A 15561-nucleotide genomic window follows, 5' to 3' on the forward strand; every position below is an offset into this window, starting at 1 on the left:
CAATAATAATACATAATTGTATATGTAATTATTGTTATTATTATTGTAATAATTGTATTGTATATTGTAATATTGTAATAATACAATAATTGTATACAATAATAATAACAACACAACTATCTGAACAGCAATAATCTGCATCACTGCAAGGGAACTGGCAAGTGGCCAGCCTAAGGGACAGCCGCTGCCAGGCAGCTTGCGGGGGAGTGCATGGGAAGGAAGCCTCGGATGAACCACTTGGACACAGATAGAGGACATCTGCACCTGCCGTGAGGACAGCACGGCCAGGGCCAGGCTCAGCCTTACCGGGTGATCAGCACTGCAGTGTCGTGGTTGGCTATGCCATTCTCGGGGATAGCATTCCCATTGCCATTCCTGTTCACAATGGATTTCTGCCACTTGCAGAAGCTGTCCAGGGATTTCCCGGCATGGTGGTTAATCTCCAGTGTGGGCTGGAAAGGAAGCAATACGACAATGTGTTCCTAGGAAAGCTCTAATACGAAGGCACTGCCTATTCCCATGGCAGCAGCGCACTGACACCAGCCCAGATGCCCCCACCTTTTCTTGGAGGCCATGGGAAAGCAAGACTTTAGGAGGACTAAAGCTACTTAAACCTCCCTAAAGCCACCTTATAGAAACAGTTCTCAGAGTCCCAGAGTTCTCCTCAGCCCAGAGCCTGAATCCAGTCCTCAGCTGCCATTGAGAGGGTATGGTGCGCTGAGCAGACTGCACTGGGGGGACCTCCAGGGGTGATATCTAGGGGGAACACACAGACCCACAAAGGAACTGAAGACACATGACAGAAGTGGCTCAGCAAAGCCCACCTTACCTGATCCTCAGTGAGGAGAATCAGCCGGGTCACCAGTATATTGACAATATTGCCCAGACTTGAGTCCTGGAAAAGTTTGGCAACCTGACCTCCAAGAAACAAGAAAAGACGAGTCTTAAAAATGAGCTCGCTGGCTGGGTGATGGTGCAGTCAGCAGGTGAGCTGGCATGTGCTGGGCACCCAGTGGAGGAAAACAGGGCTGACTGGTCAGTATGGGCTTCAGAGTCTGAACACAATCTTTTTAGATATCAGAAATGGGTATGGACTCCACGTTACCACTTGGATTGCAGAGCCACGTTCAGACCTCAGTGTCTCCTTCTGGGGAGATTCGAGCAGTGAAGCTGACATCCCATGGCACCTGTACCTTGCCTGGAGCTCAGGTGGGGAAGCCCCACGGTCCTGGCATTACGTCCTGGCATTACACAGCCACAGGGATGAAGCTCTGCTGACTGCCCATGGGGCAGGGAACAACACAGCATCTTTTAGAAATCTGCCGTCACACGAGGGGTGTTTTACAGCAGATGAAACAGTTAGAAATGGTATTGTTTTAAAATCTGGCATCTGCTTTAGAAATGCAAACAGAGCAAGCCATGAAAAGAGATCCTGCAGAGGACAGGACAAAGAACCATCACAGAGGGGCTTTCAGCAGTTTGATGGATAACTTCCAAGCCTATCTCACCTCACAGGAGGATTCAGCATGGCCAATTCAGGCTGTTAATGCATCTAGCCTGGTATCCTGCTGCCAGCAATGACCCAAATCTGATGCTGCAGAGGAAGGTCTCTGCAGTAACCCAGAGACACGGGTAGCGTGGTATGGAGGAAGGACGGTATTGCTCTCTACCCCTCACGCTGATCAGCCCCAGGCGTGAGAGCTCACCGTCCTTATGCTTTCCCATGTGTTTCTCAGCTTGGCTGGCCCTATTTGCAATGCTAATTTGAGATGAAAGATGTTGTTCAAAGAAAAGGCTTTGTTCTCCCAGTCCAGATCTGGCCTGTAGCATGGTCAGACGGGCCAGAGTTTACCTCTCCTACAGTGCCTCCCCTATACAAGAGAGAGTCCCTGCAGGCTCCATGAGCAGCAGCAGTGTGTCAGGATTTTTGACCCAAACGTCTTGCTCTGGGGATGGGGAGAAGCCACTGCCATCGTGGAACAGATCTGGTTTCCCCACTGTGTTCCCATCCTGCTTGTCTTCTTGCAAGAAAAGCACGTGGCACTCTCTGCCAAACCCAGACATGTGAGGCGATGAACAGGATTTATTCCTACTTGCTCCCTGCTGCTGGGTGTGTGAGCCCCTCAGGTCCCCCAGGGTTCATGATGTGGTTATAACACTTACAATATTCATGATGGCCAGGATGTACTGCTCTATGTCCCGCCGCCCATGGTACCCCACCATCATTTTGTCAGCCACCACCAGGGTCTCCACATAGCGCTCCGTGCTGACGGATCTCTTCAGGGGCAGCTGGCCTCGCTGGCTGTGGTTGCCCGACGGCTTCAGAGGTGAGGGCTTCAGCGTCCGCAGCCACCAGTGTCTCCCTTTCCAGGGCTTTTCATCTGAGGAAGGAAAGATTTTTCTGTTGCCTTCCCACAGCAATTCAGCGGCACACAGAGGTGAGGGGAGCGCAGCTTGAGCTTGCTTTCAGGGAAGGAAGGGTCATTGTGAGGCTCTTCATGCACCACACGCAGATCCAGCAAATGCTCCCACCACCATCGGCCGGATCTGCTGAGGTTTTCCTACTGCTGCCCAGGGCTGTCCCCATGCTCCTGCCGGCCCCGCTGGCATCCTGCCTGCCCCCCTGCCCCCACACGCAGAGGTGTGTGCCTGTCCTGCTGCAGCAGCCCCATGCACTTCACTGCCTCCGTGCTGCAAAGGCCTGCCTTCACCTCTGTGGCAGGGAAGAAGCGGCTTGAATTTAGAAACTACACAGACATAATCTGAAAATAAAGTCATTGCAGATCATTTCCTCTTTCCTTTTCCTGCCAGGACCTGAATTTAGGACTTGGCTTTTCCTCCAGAAATGGCTGCAGCCTCCAAAGCAGCAGCAGCAGATTTGTAGAACTTTCTCCAGGCTTCAAGTGCTGCTGACCCGACCTTACAGACGTCCTCAGCAGGGCCATCAGCTCCATCATCCATGGCCTGGAGACCATCACAGGGCAGGAGAGCTGACCGGGAGACTACAGCCACTCTCCTGCCCTGTCAGGAGAGGCGGCTGAATCCCCCTCCTCTGCTCTGATGCTGGATCATCAAACATCCAGCAAGACTGGGAAGGTGAGCAGATCACAGGCAGCCCCACAGCCTACTAGTTCCAGCCCCTCTTGGCTGATCAGAGGGAGCTTGCGGGGGTGCTCAGGGCCCAGCTATGCCGGGAAGGTCAGGACAGGTCCAGCCTGCAGGGCGAGGGGACGGGGCGGCTCTGCTGGGGCCAGTTGCGCTGCGGTTGTTCTGAACTGTATTTGGCCTGTGGCTCCCACTGCATCGTCTTTGCATTCCAAGAAGCAATTAGGAACAGGCTTACTTTCGTCTGGAAGCTGGGGAATGTGGCAAAGAGTCAGCAGAAGGGGAGTCTGCTGGCGCTTTGTGCAATGTGACTTTGGGAGCTGGGACAGGAGGAGCCAAGGCAGGGAAGCACAGGTTGTCTCCAGAGATGCTGGCTGGTCTGAGGACACTCAGAGCCTGCTCAGAGGAGGCTGACAGTGCCCCAGTGTCTCCAGAGGCAATGCCCCTTCCAGCAGTGATTCCTCATCTGGTGACCGTTGGGGCACTGGATGAACATCCTGAAGTGACACACAAACCTGCCACAAGCAACTGGGAACAGCTCTGCTTTTGCATCCACAAACTCTAATCCATAAAATGCGAGCTGGCACACAAACCTGCCACAAGCAACTGGGAACAGCTCTGCTTTTGCATCCACAAACTCTAATCCATAAAATGCGAGCTGGCCTCTCTGCAGGGATGGCATCTCCTCTCACCCTTACAGAGCCAGGGGAAGCCTCTGTAAACTGAGGGAGCAGCATCCTGTGTGCATGCAACATTTTGGGTACATGGAGAAACTGCACATTTGCAACGGTTTCAGCCAGACTCTGGGACACAGACTGACTGCTAGCAAGGGCAAGAAGGGCACAGGCATGTGGGGAGCAGCCAAGGAAGACCTCTGTGAGTCTTTCTGGAAGTCAAAGGCCTGCAAGTGTAGAAATGGGGTAGTTGTGCAATTGGCATTCTCTATAAATGTCTCCCAGCGCCCACTGTGACTAACCAGATCCCACATCCCACCCTACAAGGCATCCTTCCACCTGGTCTCTAACAGCAGCAGATGTATGTCAACGTGGACACAATCTTCAGTGACTAAAACCCAAAGACAAGTCTCTGCTGAGCATGCGTAAGTTATGATTTCTCAATACCTTGTAAATTGGCCAAATCTGTGAGGATTTTTCTTAAGAACAATAAAAGGCAGTTTTTTTCTCTTCTATTCCATGCTCTATTTACAAATTTAAAAGCCCTGCTGCGAAGAAGAGAGTACAACAGCTTTCCAAAGACCAGACCACCAGAAATCCTTAAGATGGGTAAAAGTAAATACAGAAAACTTTCTTCAATGCAGGAGATAAATTTGGTTCTTTGCCATATAGATCAGTGTGGACCTTCAAAGCCTGGTCTCCCGGGACTTTCCCAGCCTGCACTGGGATGGACTGAGGATGTGTTGGTGGGTACAGATACCTAGCACGCCGCAGGCTGCATCCATGTGTGGGTACTGGAGAGACGATCGCTTGTACACGACGTGGGGGCTGCCCTTGCCCTCGCTCCCTGTGCTGACATTGGCTCCTGGGCTCAGCGGTTCAATGAAATATTCCTCCTCATCTGCAACGATCACCCCATGCTGCAGAAGGAAAGAGACAGAAGGCAATAAAAGAGGTAGAGAGAGAACTGGCTGACATACTGGTGGCTTCTCATAATGAGCTTTCTGATGATTAAACACTGAATTTCTGGGGACTGACAAATACTTTTGAGAATGTGAAGGAATCCTTCATTTACACACACTGAACTATATGAACCTACAGATCAGAGAAAACCAAGCCAGATGGTTTGATGCCTTGAGACATCTGTGTTCACTAAAGTCCTCTGGAAATCAGTCTTTCCTTGCAAAATTATGAGTAAGTTGTTTCCTATTCCACCCACTCAGCCTAACTAAGAACTGTCTGTGGGATCTTAAATACCACACCTTCAAATAGCAGCACAACTCAGCAGTGAGATAGGCCTCCTACACTTTTCAACCTCAGCAAAGAACCTTTGAGAGCAGATCAGGACCATTACCACCAGCTGGGAAACTCAGGCACAGAGCTGCAGAGAAGTGTAGATGCTCAGAGGATTTTGAGAAATGCACTGAAATCTTTAAAATCTGAAGTCCAATGAGCAGTGAGGCAATCAGCAGGAGCCACCACCTTTCTCTGCAGCCTCAAGCCTGGGTTGTGCCCTGTGTAGGCATCACCAACCCTTTTACACCTCTGACTGGGCACCTCAGTCAGATGATGTTTCTGGTCCCTTATTTGTTTTTTGTTGTTCTCCCTTATTTTATTCTTTGACTGAATGAATCTCAGCTGTGAGCCCAGACTTTGCTCTCCAGCAAGATGAGCAACCAAACCCACCAGGTGCTTGCAAGATCTCTCCTCTGCAGCTGGGTCCTATGCTCACAGCAAGCTTTCCCTCTACCTAAAAGCTCTAAACAACCTAAAAAGTTTCTGGCAGCCCAACATGATCCAAGTAAGAAGCTTGTACCAACTCCTGGCACTGAATCTCACCTAACTCCAAGAAACCTGGGTGTGCTATCAGCTGAACTTTACCAGCAAGCAACCGAGGCACAGAAACATGACTGACATTGCTCAAGCAGGACAAGGAGTATCCCAAAAGCCTAAAGCCTGACGTTACCTGGCTCTTCTCCCACTCCCTGTGTGAAAGCATAGCTCTGGGTGCAGAGATGCTCCTGTCCTGCCATCAGCTCTGCACCGGTGGTGTGCTTTGAGTGTCACAGCACTTTACCATCTCCCCTCTATGCAAGAGGGAGAGGATGCAGAGTGGGGAAGCAGGTCTCTCTAAAACATCTTGAGGTCCTTGCATGGAAGGCACCACCCGTGTAACAGCATTATGCCTGGGCGTTCATAGGGGAGAGCCTCTCTGGGGTGGATGCTGCCTCTGTAATAGGTCTCTCCCCCTCTTCCTCCCTGTCCTGAAAGCTGAATCAGGGCAGTGTGTGCATAGCGAAGTCCCCATCTCCAGAGTGCCGGGGGATTTCCTCCTGCACCAGGCTCTGTTGCTCTTGGCTCAGCTCCACCTTTTCAAACACAAGCGAGGTACTGTGAGGTTAGCCTGGCGAGGGCTCCGGCGGAAAGCCGAGTGTCGGCCTGCAAAGCCAGCTGGCTGCTGGCTTTGTGGGACGGGGAGAAGGAGGTCACCACCGGCTTGGGGCAGAGCAGCAGGAGGGGAGAGCACGTCCTGCCCAAAAACCACGTACTGCTAGAAAAGGACCGTTCTTAAACCCAGAGCCTGTGCAGAGTGCAAGAGGCAGGAGGCTCCACCGCCTGCCTGGCATCCTTTGGCAACGACGCTCAGCTGTCACACGATTCTGAAAACTGCCCCATCGCTGACCCCAAAGACCAAGCTCTAAGGTCTGGGCGCTGGACGTGACACAAGCCTGTTGAAAAGGGGTGACGAGAAGCCCTTAGGGAGATCCCTGTGGTTTGTGGGGGAGCTAAACTGGATATCCTGCCTATGATTCATCCAGGTCATCTGCAGAGCAAGGATGGTTTATGCTATTAGCTTATAACCACACTTAAGAAAAACAGAGCCACATACTGCAATTCAGCTCTTCCACCTCCTCGTACATGCACATAAGCAGCTCGATGTTAGCCTCAGCAGCGGGACCATCTGCCTTGCTCCAAGCATTTAATGTTCATGCTGACTTCAGGAGGGCTTTTCAGGTGAAAGCACAATTTCAGCACAGACACACAGGGTTGAAAACCTGGCCTTTAAACTGTCCTTTGATGAACTCTGACAAGAGAGAAGACAGTGTCATTTCTCTCCTAAAGTTGTTTTGTCCTCACTGTGATTTTTTTGATGGTAGGACATGGCTCCTTAGGATCTCATGCAGTGGATGAAATTGCTGTCTTTGCTTAAGACAGGGATTTCAGCCTCTGGCCAGGCTGAGACAAAGCTGCCTGGGCCGCTCCCTGCAGGCTCCAGCTGCCATGGCTCCACTGTTTTGGAAAACGGACCATTTTGCCCTTTGCTGCTGACAACTTAAGCCTGGGTGACCTTCCCCCTGCTTAGCCTGAAGTGCAGCACGGCGTGCCCTCCATGGGAGATGCATGGGGTGAGCCACGCTGCCTGCCTGCACTCAGGCCGGGGTGACGGTGCATGTGACCAGGAAGATGAATCAATGGGAATGTGCCCAGATATTGGCAGTCCAAAGCTGGGGTGATGTAAAGTACTAGTTTCATTGTGGGTGTTTGAAAACAAAGCTGTTTACAGCAGTACACCGTGCAGACACAGAAATTGCTTAGAGATGCGGGAGTTTGAGGACAGGAGGATGGCTTGGGGCTTGTTACCCATTTTCACCGCTTTGTTTTGGATGCTTCTGTGGACACCCATCATCTCTTTCCTTCCACCTTGTGCACAGCTCACCCCGTAATCAGCACCCGGTCCCTGCTTGCACCCATTCCGCAACAAAACAAACACCCCCCTCTGCATCATTAGCGAGTCAGGTCTGCGCAAATGTGGGTCACTGTGTGTAGTCCCCCCCGCAGCATGTGTCAGCGTGAACTTGAACCTTGAGACCTCAGCAACTGGACACACTCTTCTGTCCCTACCTGTCCCTCCAAAGCAGACTGCTGCCTGCCTGGAGGGGAGCGTGCTGCAGCTGAGGGATGGCACGAGTGGATCAGCAGTTACGGATCGACCAGAACTCTGCAACAGGTCTTCTCCGGTGGCAAGTACAGCCCCCACTCTGCCAGCTAAAAAGACGCCAGATTCCTCTTGCCCAAATTCCTGACCCTATCATCCTCACTAACCCCTTCCCCAGCCTTGCTGATGTCCATAGCTCCCGAGGGCAGAAGGACAGAGTTCAGGAAAAGGAGAGGTTGTTCGATGACCCTCTGTCCCTCTTTGTGCCTGGCTGCATTTTCCTCCAGACAGCCGCTGGTATCTCTCCAGAGCTAAACACAGCCTGTGGACTAAATTATCCCGGTCCAAGTGCTGCCGGGCCACGGATTGCCCTGGACTTGCTGCCCCCTGAAGTGAGAAGGTGGGCTAATGCCAGATCCCTTCTGAGCCAGCACTGTCCAGCTCACTCTTCAGTGCTTTTGTGAACACCAGTAAACTATCTAGGACTTCAGCAGAGTTCCCATATCAAAACAAAGGGCTAACTAGGGAACCACGAGTTTATGCAGCTCTGATTTTTGGCTGTGAGATAGAAACATTAGACTCTATGATATAATGAGTCAGATTCTCATTTCTGTTAATAACCCACAGCACTGTTCTGGCAGTGTAATTTAGCAATAAATCAAATGTGAATTCATTCCCATTTGGAAGCTCTTCCACACTGCCAGAATACTGCTAAGAGGTGGGGCTGTAGCATAAATATGAATCTGGCCTACGGAGTCTTTTTCTACATGTTACCCCTTCAAGCAAGCCATCATCCTTGGGATTCGCTAACCGGGTATGTTTGCTCCATCCCTCCATCTGGCAGGTCATGAAATGTGCTTTGTGAGCCAGAAATATCAGAAAATCACAGAAAAATAAGGATGGAAGTCCTTAGTCTATTCCCAGTGCTGGAAGAGCTAATGAATCATACCTGGAGTATTTTTGAGAGGCATTTGTCTGGCCTATTCTTAAAGATCTCCAATGATGCAGGGGCCACGTACTCTCCAAGCAATCTAATCCAGAGCTCAGCTATCCTTACCACTAATGTCTACCATTAAGCTTTCTTGCTGATATTTAAAACCCTGATGTCTAGCCCTAGCTGTTAGGATACACAAAATCAATCATTCCCACCCTCTTTGCAGCCTTGCTGTTTTTGAGGAATGCCATCTTGTCCCCTCTTGATGTTCTCTTTTTCATACTAAAAAATTGATTATTTCAGTTTTTCTCCCAGAAGTCACATTTTTAGCCCTGAAATCTGGATAGAAGTGACTGGGAATCCCAGGAATGTATCTGCAGTTGTAAGGATCTGAATGCATTTTTGACATTCCCAGTTGTGCTGTGAAATTCCTGCCCTCCTGCACTTCTTCCTCACTACACATGAGAAACATTTTTTGCTGTTGCTGCTGGAAGTGGAAGGGAGAGTTCCGTGAGGGACAGAATAATGGTCTAGAGCCTAGATTATCTTATTCCTATTAAAATCAATGGAAAAATACCCACTGACTTTGGTAGAAACTAAACTACAAGCCAAACACGGATCAGGAACGCCTATGGATGTAATGAAGGGATGTGGCCTTTACCCTCAGCTGACTTTTGGTGCCAATGTGCACTATTCTAGCTTGACACCAAGCCCGTTCCTTTCCCACCACCATGGACCCACCTGCTGGGACTCTAACCGGGTTGTACTTCTACAGCAAAGATCAAAAAGGCTGCAATCAGCTCTGCTTTATGGTCAGCTCTAGTTATTAGTATTGCCCTTGGCTGGGCAAAATACAGAGACTCACCAGTCCATTGCAGTTGCTGATGGCGACCTTTGAGTTCAGGTACTGATCCTGCAAGTGGCCTGCATAGTGGCAGTCTTCGTGGAAATCATGTTGCCAGTCCACGCCATCTCGCTTCCAGTATTCGACAGTGAAGTGCTCAGCCAGCAGGTTGGAGTGCAGTGTTAGGTTGAGGAGGAACTGGGTTCGGTGGGCAGAGACTTTGTAGAAAACCTGCTGCTCAGATGGCTCGTAGGGCAAGGAGCCCAGACTGCGCCGAGGACGTTGCTTCAGCTGGCTTCTCACGTCAAAGGTGAGGAAGTCCCCGTTTTGGTCCACTTGGATGGGGAATGCAATTTCATAGTGATCGAGGCTGGAGAGGAACTCCTCTGGGGGGGGAAAGCAAACACAGGGGGAATGACATTCTGCAAAGAGAGTCAGAGTAAAACACCCAGTGACTTCAGCGTAGAGCTGGCTGCGCCTGAGCACAACTGAGCTGCAGCCAGCACAAGGTGGAGGGACAGGGTCCTGACACAGAGGGTCTGCTCTGTCCAGGCTGCGGGATCCTTGGGGTATTCCAAAAGGCCTTCAGCCTACAGAGCCTTGAGGTATCAACAGGCCTTGAGTCTACGGAGCGTAATCTTCTTCCTCTGCAGGTGATGGAGAGAAACAGACTGGCCCAAGGGGCCATTCAGGACACCCAAATTCTGGCTCTAGACCTGGAATATCCCCTATCTCTGCATCTCCACTGGACAAAGGGACTCCAGGCTGTGCAGAGTCCTACTCTGTGGTTTGGAGGGTTATTTTAACTGGGATCCTTTCAGTAACAAAGCTAGCAATAAGGTCTCTTCAAAATGAGCCAGAACGAGCCTTGGGGCGACAATGTCTCGGGAGAAGACAGTCTTGCTCAGGAACTGTGGAGTTCTTCAGAACTCCAGCTGCCATGTGGACCACCTAACACTGCTTTGATAACCCGTGTAATAAACAGCACCCATACCAGTCTCCCTGATCACAGCTGCATTAGTGCATTAGGTACTGGGCACCCTCCTAAGGGGCACAAAGACAATGTCCTTGCAATGCCAATCTTGCAAACAAAATAAGAAAGAGGGTAACCAGAGTTCCCCAGCTGTGCTGAAAAGGCAGCAAGAAAAGAAGTCAGACATCCCAAATCCCCAGCCATGTCTCTGTCTATGACACCATCCAGCCTTCCCACCTCACCAGCTTGGTGCTCTTTATCATATCAGCCTGGCTTAGCACCTTCTTTTGGGGCACTGGAGTTTTTGAGCTTGTCTCATACCACTTAGGAAATGTGCTCTGACAAAGTCACTGTCCAAAACGTCTGCCTGCATTCACATGGTAATGCAACACTTCCATCTGTCAAAGAAATTGGCACTCTGCAGCCTCGACAGAAATTTCTCATTTTCCAAGCAAAATGTCACAGGCACCGCCAGATTGGATCTAACTGGAAGTCTAGTTCTCTCTGACAGCCCTCAGTATCAGACGCTTCAGCAGAAGATGTAAGAAACTCATGCACTGGCCAGCTGCCCCCCATCACAGCGTATTCTTCTGAATCTCTCGTGGCTGGAGTTTTGCTAATGGAGTAGGAGAGGATTTGCCCTCTTTTCACTCTGGAAGACTACTACTGTGCTTTCTGCATCGTATCTGTAGTTGTTTCCTAAGCAAACAGGAGAGGCCAGGCTGCTCCAGGGTGGCTGCATTTTGCCTGACTCCACAGCACCCATCTTCAAAGCCTTCTCAGCCATCATAAATTTGGACTCCAAATTACACTCTTACCACATGGCAGCACTGGAAAGTTTCCTTTTCCTCTAGTGTGTTTTCCAGTATGGGAGCCTGACAGAGTGGTTTCCTTGGCCACCGGTAATGGGACAGTCCTTCCCACCAGCTGGGTTTAGGGGTTAGCTCCCATCCTTCCAAACCATAAGCACTTCTGGCACTTCTCCCTTATCTCGACAAGCCAGAAATAATTATTAGTTTTTTAACTTCCTGTGCTCCAGCTTCTCCTGTATCACACTGCCTTGCGTGTGATGCAGCCGGGCAAACAAGAGTAATTATTTGTACTTAAGCAATGACCTCAGGCTTGGAAAAATTTGCTATTGGAAGTGTCTTGTTTTTCTTTTTCCCTCTCTGCAGTCCACGTGGGCTTGCAAAATAGTGAATCGGAAAGAGGTTTGTGCACACAGTGGCTTGAAATGGCCTGGGACCCTGGGCTGCAGTTTCTGATCCTGACCTGGAAGGTACGGTCCAGGAGGAAAAAAATGTGTCCAGAGCCTGGGGGTGAGGTTGTGTGTGAGAACCTGCTTTTGGTGTAGTGCTGGTTACCACGCGTCCCCTCAGGAATGGCACTCTGGAAACTGAGGCGCAGGAAGAAAGACTTAAGAGCACTGTCCTGCATCACATCAATGTTTTAGGAAGTGATGCTTTAGGGTAGAGATGCCACAAACAGAAAAAATAATGGAGAATTTCAACACAAGGAAGAAGGCAGTGTCTTCATCCAGTGTTACAGCTGGTTCCTTCCTCTCCTCTAAAAATGTAAAAGGTTAGATTAAGATCTCTTTTACTTTTTTTTTTAAACTCTTTTTACTCTTTTTTTACTCTCTTCTACTTACTTTTACTTAAAAGAGGGCAACAAAGCTGGTGAGGGGTCTGGAGAACAAGTCTTAAGAGGGCTGAGGGAGCTGGGGCTGTTCTGTCTGGAGAAGAGGAGGCTGAGGGGACACCTTATCGCTCCCTACAACTACCTGAAAGGGGGCTGTAGTGAGGTGGATGTTGGTCTCTTCTCCCAGGTAACTAGCGATAGGATGACAGGAAATGGCCTCAAGTTGCACCAGGGGAGGTTTAGATTCGATATTAGGAAAGATTTCTTTACTAAGTGGTCAAACATTGGAACAGGCTGCCCAGGGAGGGGGGGGGGTGACCATCACTGGAAGTGGTCAAAACATGGGCAGATGTGGCACTTGGGGACATGGTTTAGTGGGCGTGGTGGTGTTAGGTTGATGGTTGGACTTGATCTAAAAGGTCTTTTCCAACCTTAATGATTCTGTGATACTCCCTAACCTTGTGTACTCCACCCAACATCACAGACGTTCCCCAGTTCCCTCATTTGCTCATCCTGCCTTGGTCATGCTCCCCATAATACAGACCATACTAGGAGCTACCAACAGCAAGACCAGCACTGTCTGGCGCTTCCTCCCTTCCTTCCAGAAAAGCCATCATGTGCCCTCTGACCTCTCAGCCACTTCACGCTGTATTAATAGATCTTGCCCTTAAATGTGCAGTGCTGCACCCACTGTATCAGAAGGGCTTGCATTGGTGATAAGCAGCCTGGTGTTTCCAGAGAGCTGTCAAACTGCTTCAGAAGAGGTGCTATAAAAAGCCTTTCTCCAGGAAAACCTGCCCATGGCTATGAGGACACTGGGCACCCCTGAAGGACCACAAACCCCCCTGGAGAGGGCAAGGGAGAAAGCTGGGAAGCAGGAGGGATGGGGTGTGGGGAGAGGTACCTCGTTGCCCCATTTTTGGTGGAAAGGGAGCACACACTTGCAGGGGCAGGGACAGCAGAGGAAGGGACAGGGCACAGGGGAGACAGAGGGGTAAGCTGAACAACATGAAGAAGAGAGGGAAGGTGAAAGCGGAGAAGGGATGATTTTTTCCCCTCCTTGTATGCTCACCATTGCCTCTCTGATTACAGAGCTGCTTAAAGGATCAAAAGGAAGCAGATGTTTGCTCTGGTCTTGTCACCAGAGCAAAGAGGAGCCCCAGCTGCAGCCCAGACATGATTCCTAAAGGATGGCTGCGGAAAATGCTATGGAAACCCATGGCTCCAGGCTGACCTGGCATTGTGGAAGTCTCACTACGTCCTCCAAGGGTCTATCGGTTTACCTGTGAGCCAGGAGCAGCGAGATCAGCCTCATGTAACGTTCTATAAAACAGGGAGTATCTGATCTATCACTATAGTTAAACTAAGGTGCTAGCAGAAAATTTTCTTTCGATTAAAAACCATTCAGCAGTGGTGAGTGTGTGCTGAATCCTTGGTCAATTGTTTCAGCTGCTGGTCCCTGCACTGTTAAAAACTGCAGCCTGAGTATACACGTTACATCTGAATCTCGTTACATCTCTGCTGGCTTGAATTGGCCTTCAGCACTGGGCTGCTATTTCCCACAAAGATAATTACAGCTTATGACTATGATACCTTAATCTTTTTCCTGCATAAAACAAAGACACTGATCTGAGTTGTGCACACAGGGCACATGAATCCTGCTCCACTGCTAAGTGGAGCAAGTCACTTGGTCAAAATCAGTGGCTTGTTGAAAACACTGGCCTTTATTCTCCATGCCTCCAACTGCTAAGAGGAGATAACAGCATTTCACCCTCTTGAAAGGGTGTTGTGAGGATTATGTACTTACTATCTCAGCAGCGTGGTGAAGAGAAGCATTGAGTTATATCAACAGCCTGATGCCAACCATTCTGGATGCAGGGAGCTTAAAAAAGCGCTCTGACAGCAAGAGGGGCCCATGGGGCAGCCTGACCCTTGGGGCTGGACAGGGACTGGTGAGGCACACGCTTCAGTCCCTGGTTTGGTGCTCCCACGGCACCATGCTCCCAGCAACAGCACGGGCTGAGACTCATCCCCCAGGCCTGTTCAGGGGAAGGCAGCATCTAGAGAGCACAAATGCATTAACTGTAATTTTGGTGAGCCCTGGCTTTAGATCGAGGTGTATTAGCAAATGGTGCGGGGACTCATGAGCGAGGGAGGATTTGAGCTGCTGTGAGTCAGGATGGAGGTGATCTGGCAGTGAAGTCCTCATCAGAGCGTCGCTCCGCCGTGAACGCGGTGCCGCAGATGGAGGGAGGTGTGAACTGATGGATGCGGGAGGCCCAGAACAGTCACCCCAGACATTGCCAGAGGCTTTGGCGAAAAGGACCAGAAACCATGTTTGTTTCAGATTCAAGAAAATCTGCCTGTGTGACCTTGCACGTTGCACAGTGCCTGCAAGTTCTGAGCCTGACTGCCTCTCCTTTCACCCAGCGCGAGCTGCAGTACAGCAGTGCCCCACGTTTAGCAAGGAGATGATGCTCAGACCCAGGATGGCACATGGCTTTCAGTCACCTTTGTTCCTCTTTCCAGTTATGCCTCATAAGACAACCCACGGCCACCATAACTACAGTCTGATGGCACTGCACTACTCAACAGCCCGGGTACATCGCCAGCTTTGGCCCTGCTGCAATTAATCTGGGCACACGTGGTATTTCAGGATCATGGCTGCATAAGTACCCTGCCGAGGTTTTAACACCTCGCACAGACAAATGTCTAACATCAGAACTCTTTCTTCTTACCTCTGGTGCCTGATGGGAGTGTTCATATTGCCTCTTAAGAAATGGTCACAAAAGCAAATTCGTATTAAGCAATTTAACTACCCTATGTTACCTGCCCGTGCTGTATTTGTACTCTAGGCTGGGTACAAGGCAGCCCACCTCATTTTCCAGTCCCTCACTCCTAACCTAGAATAAAATCATGTACAAAGGCACAAATCTATGTACATAGACACCCACATTTTGCTTTCCTTGCAATCACTTGCATCTGTGGCTCTGTATTTAAACACAAGACCATTAGAAACACAGACATACAAGACAGGTACAAAGTGCTCACATCTGAGCAGGTCTGAGCATTTACTAATGGTAGCACTTACAGAAACGTGTGTACAAGCAAAAACTGCTCCTCCAGCAGCACGTGTCTGTCCAGGCTCAGCTTGCAGAGCTCCAGCAGAGATCTCCATCCCTGCGTGCACAGAGGACCGCTCGCAAGTGCACCGGCTGGCTGCACACCTTCACAAAGCCTCTATTCATCTGAGGATGCATAGCTCCACCCGAGTGGAAGGGGAGCTTCCTCTACTGCTACCACATCTCCTTCAATTTCTAAGCCTGTATGTGGCTCTCATCTTACACAGACCCTACTGCTCTGAAGTCTGCAAAAAGTCAAGGAGCATAACATCTGAGAGCAAAACATATCCTTTCCACAGAGGTCAATGGAAAACACCTGCAAATTCAGCAG

At 50.0% G+C, this 15561-nt stretch overlaps 1 protein-coding gene across 1 annotated transcript in view; it reads right to left on the reverse strand.

Annotated features, from left to right (window-relative positions):
- Positions 1-309: 309 nt before the first annotated feature.
- The window catches only part of LOC104619575 (A disintegrin and metalloproteinase with thrombospondin motifs 10-like), a 19871-nt gene continuing 4619 nt past the window's right edge, over positions 310-15561 (reverse strand). The window contains exons 2-6 of the mRNA XM_010285498.1: positions 9516-9880; positions 4540-4699; positions 2164-2381; positions 830-918; positions 310-452 (exon numbers count right to left, since the gene is read on the reverse strand). Of these exons, the coding sequence (XP_010283800.1) occupies positions 859-918; positions 2164-2381; positions 4540-4699; positions 9516-9880 (803 nt within the window). The 3' untranslated portion in view covers positions 310-452; positions 830-858. The remainder of the gene's footprint in view (positions 453-829; positions 919-2163; positions 2382-4539; positions 4700-9515; positions 9881-15561) is intronic.

The sequence above is a fragment of the Phaethon lepturus genome, unplaced genomic scaffold, assembly GCF_000687285.1.
Source record: "Phaethon lepturus isolate BGI_N335 unplaced genomic scaffold, ASM68728v1 scaffold21524, whole genome shotgun sequence".
NCBI lineage: Eukaryota > Metazoa > Chordata > Aves > Phaethontiformes > Phaethontidae > Phaethon > Phaethon lepturus.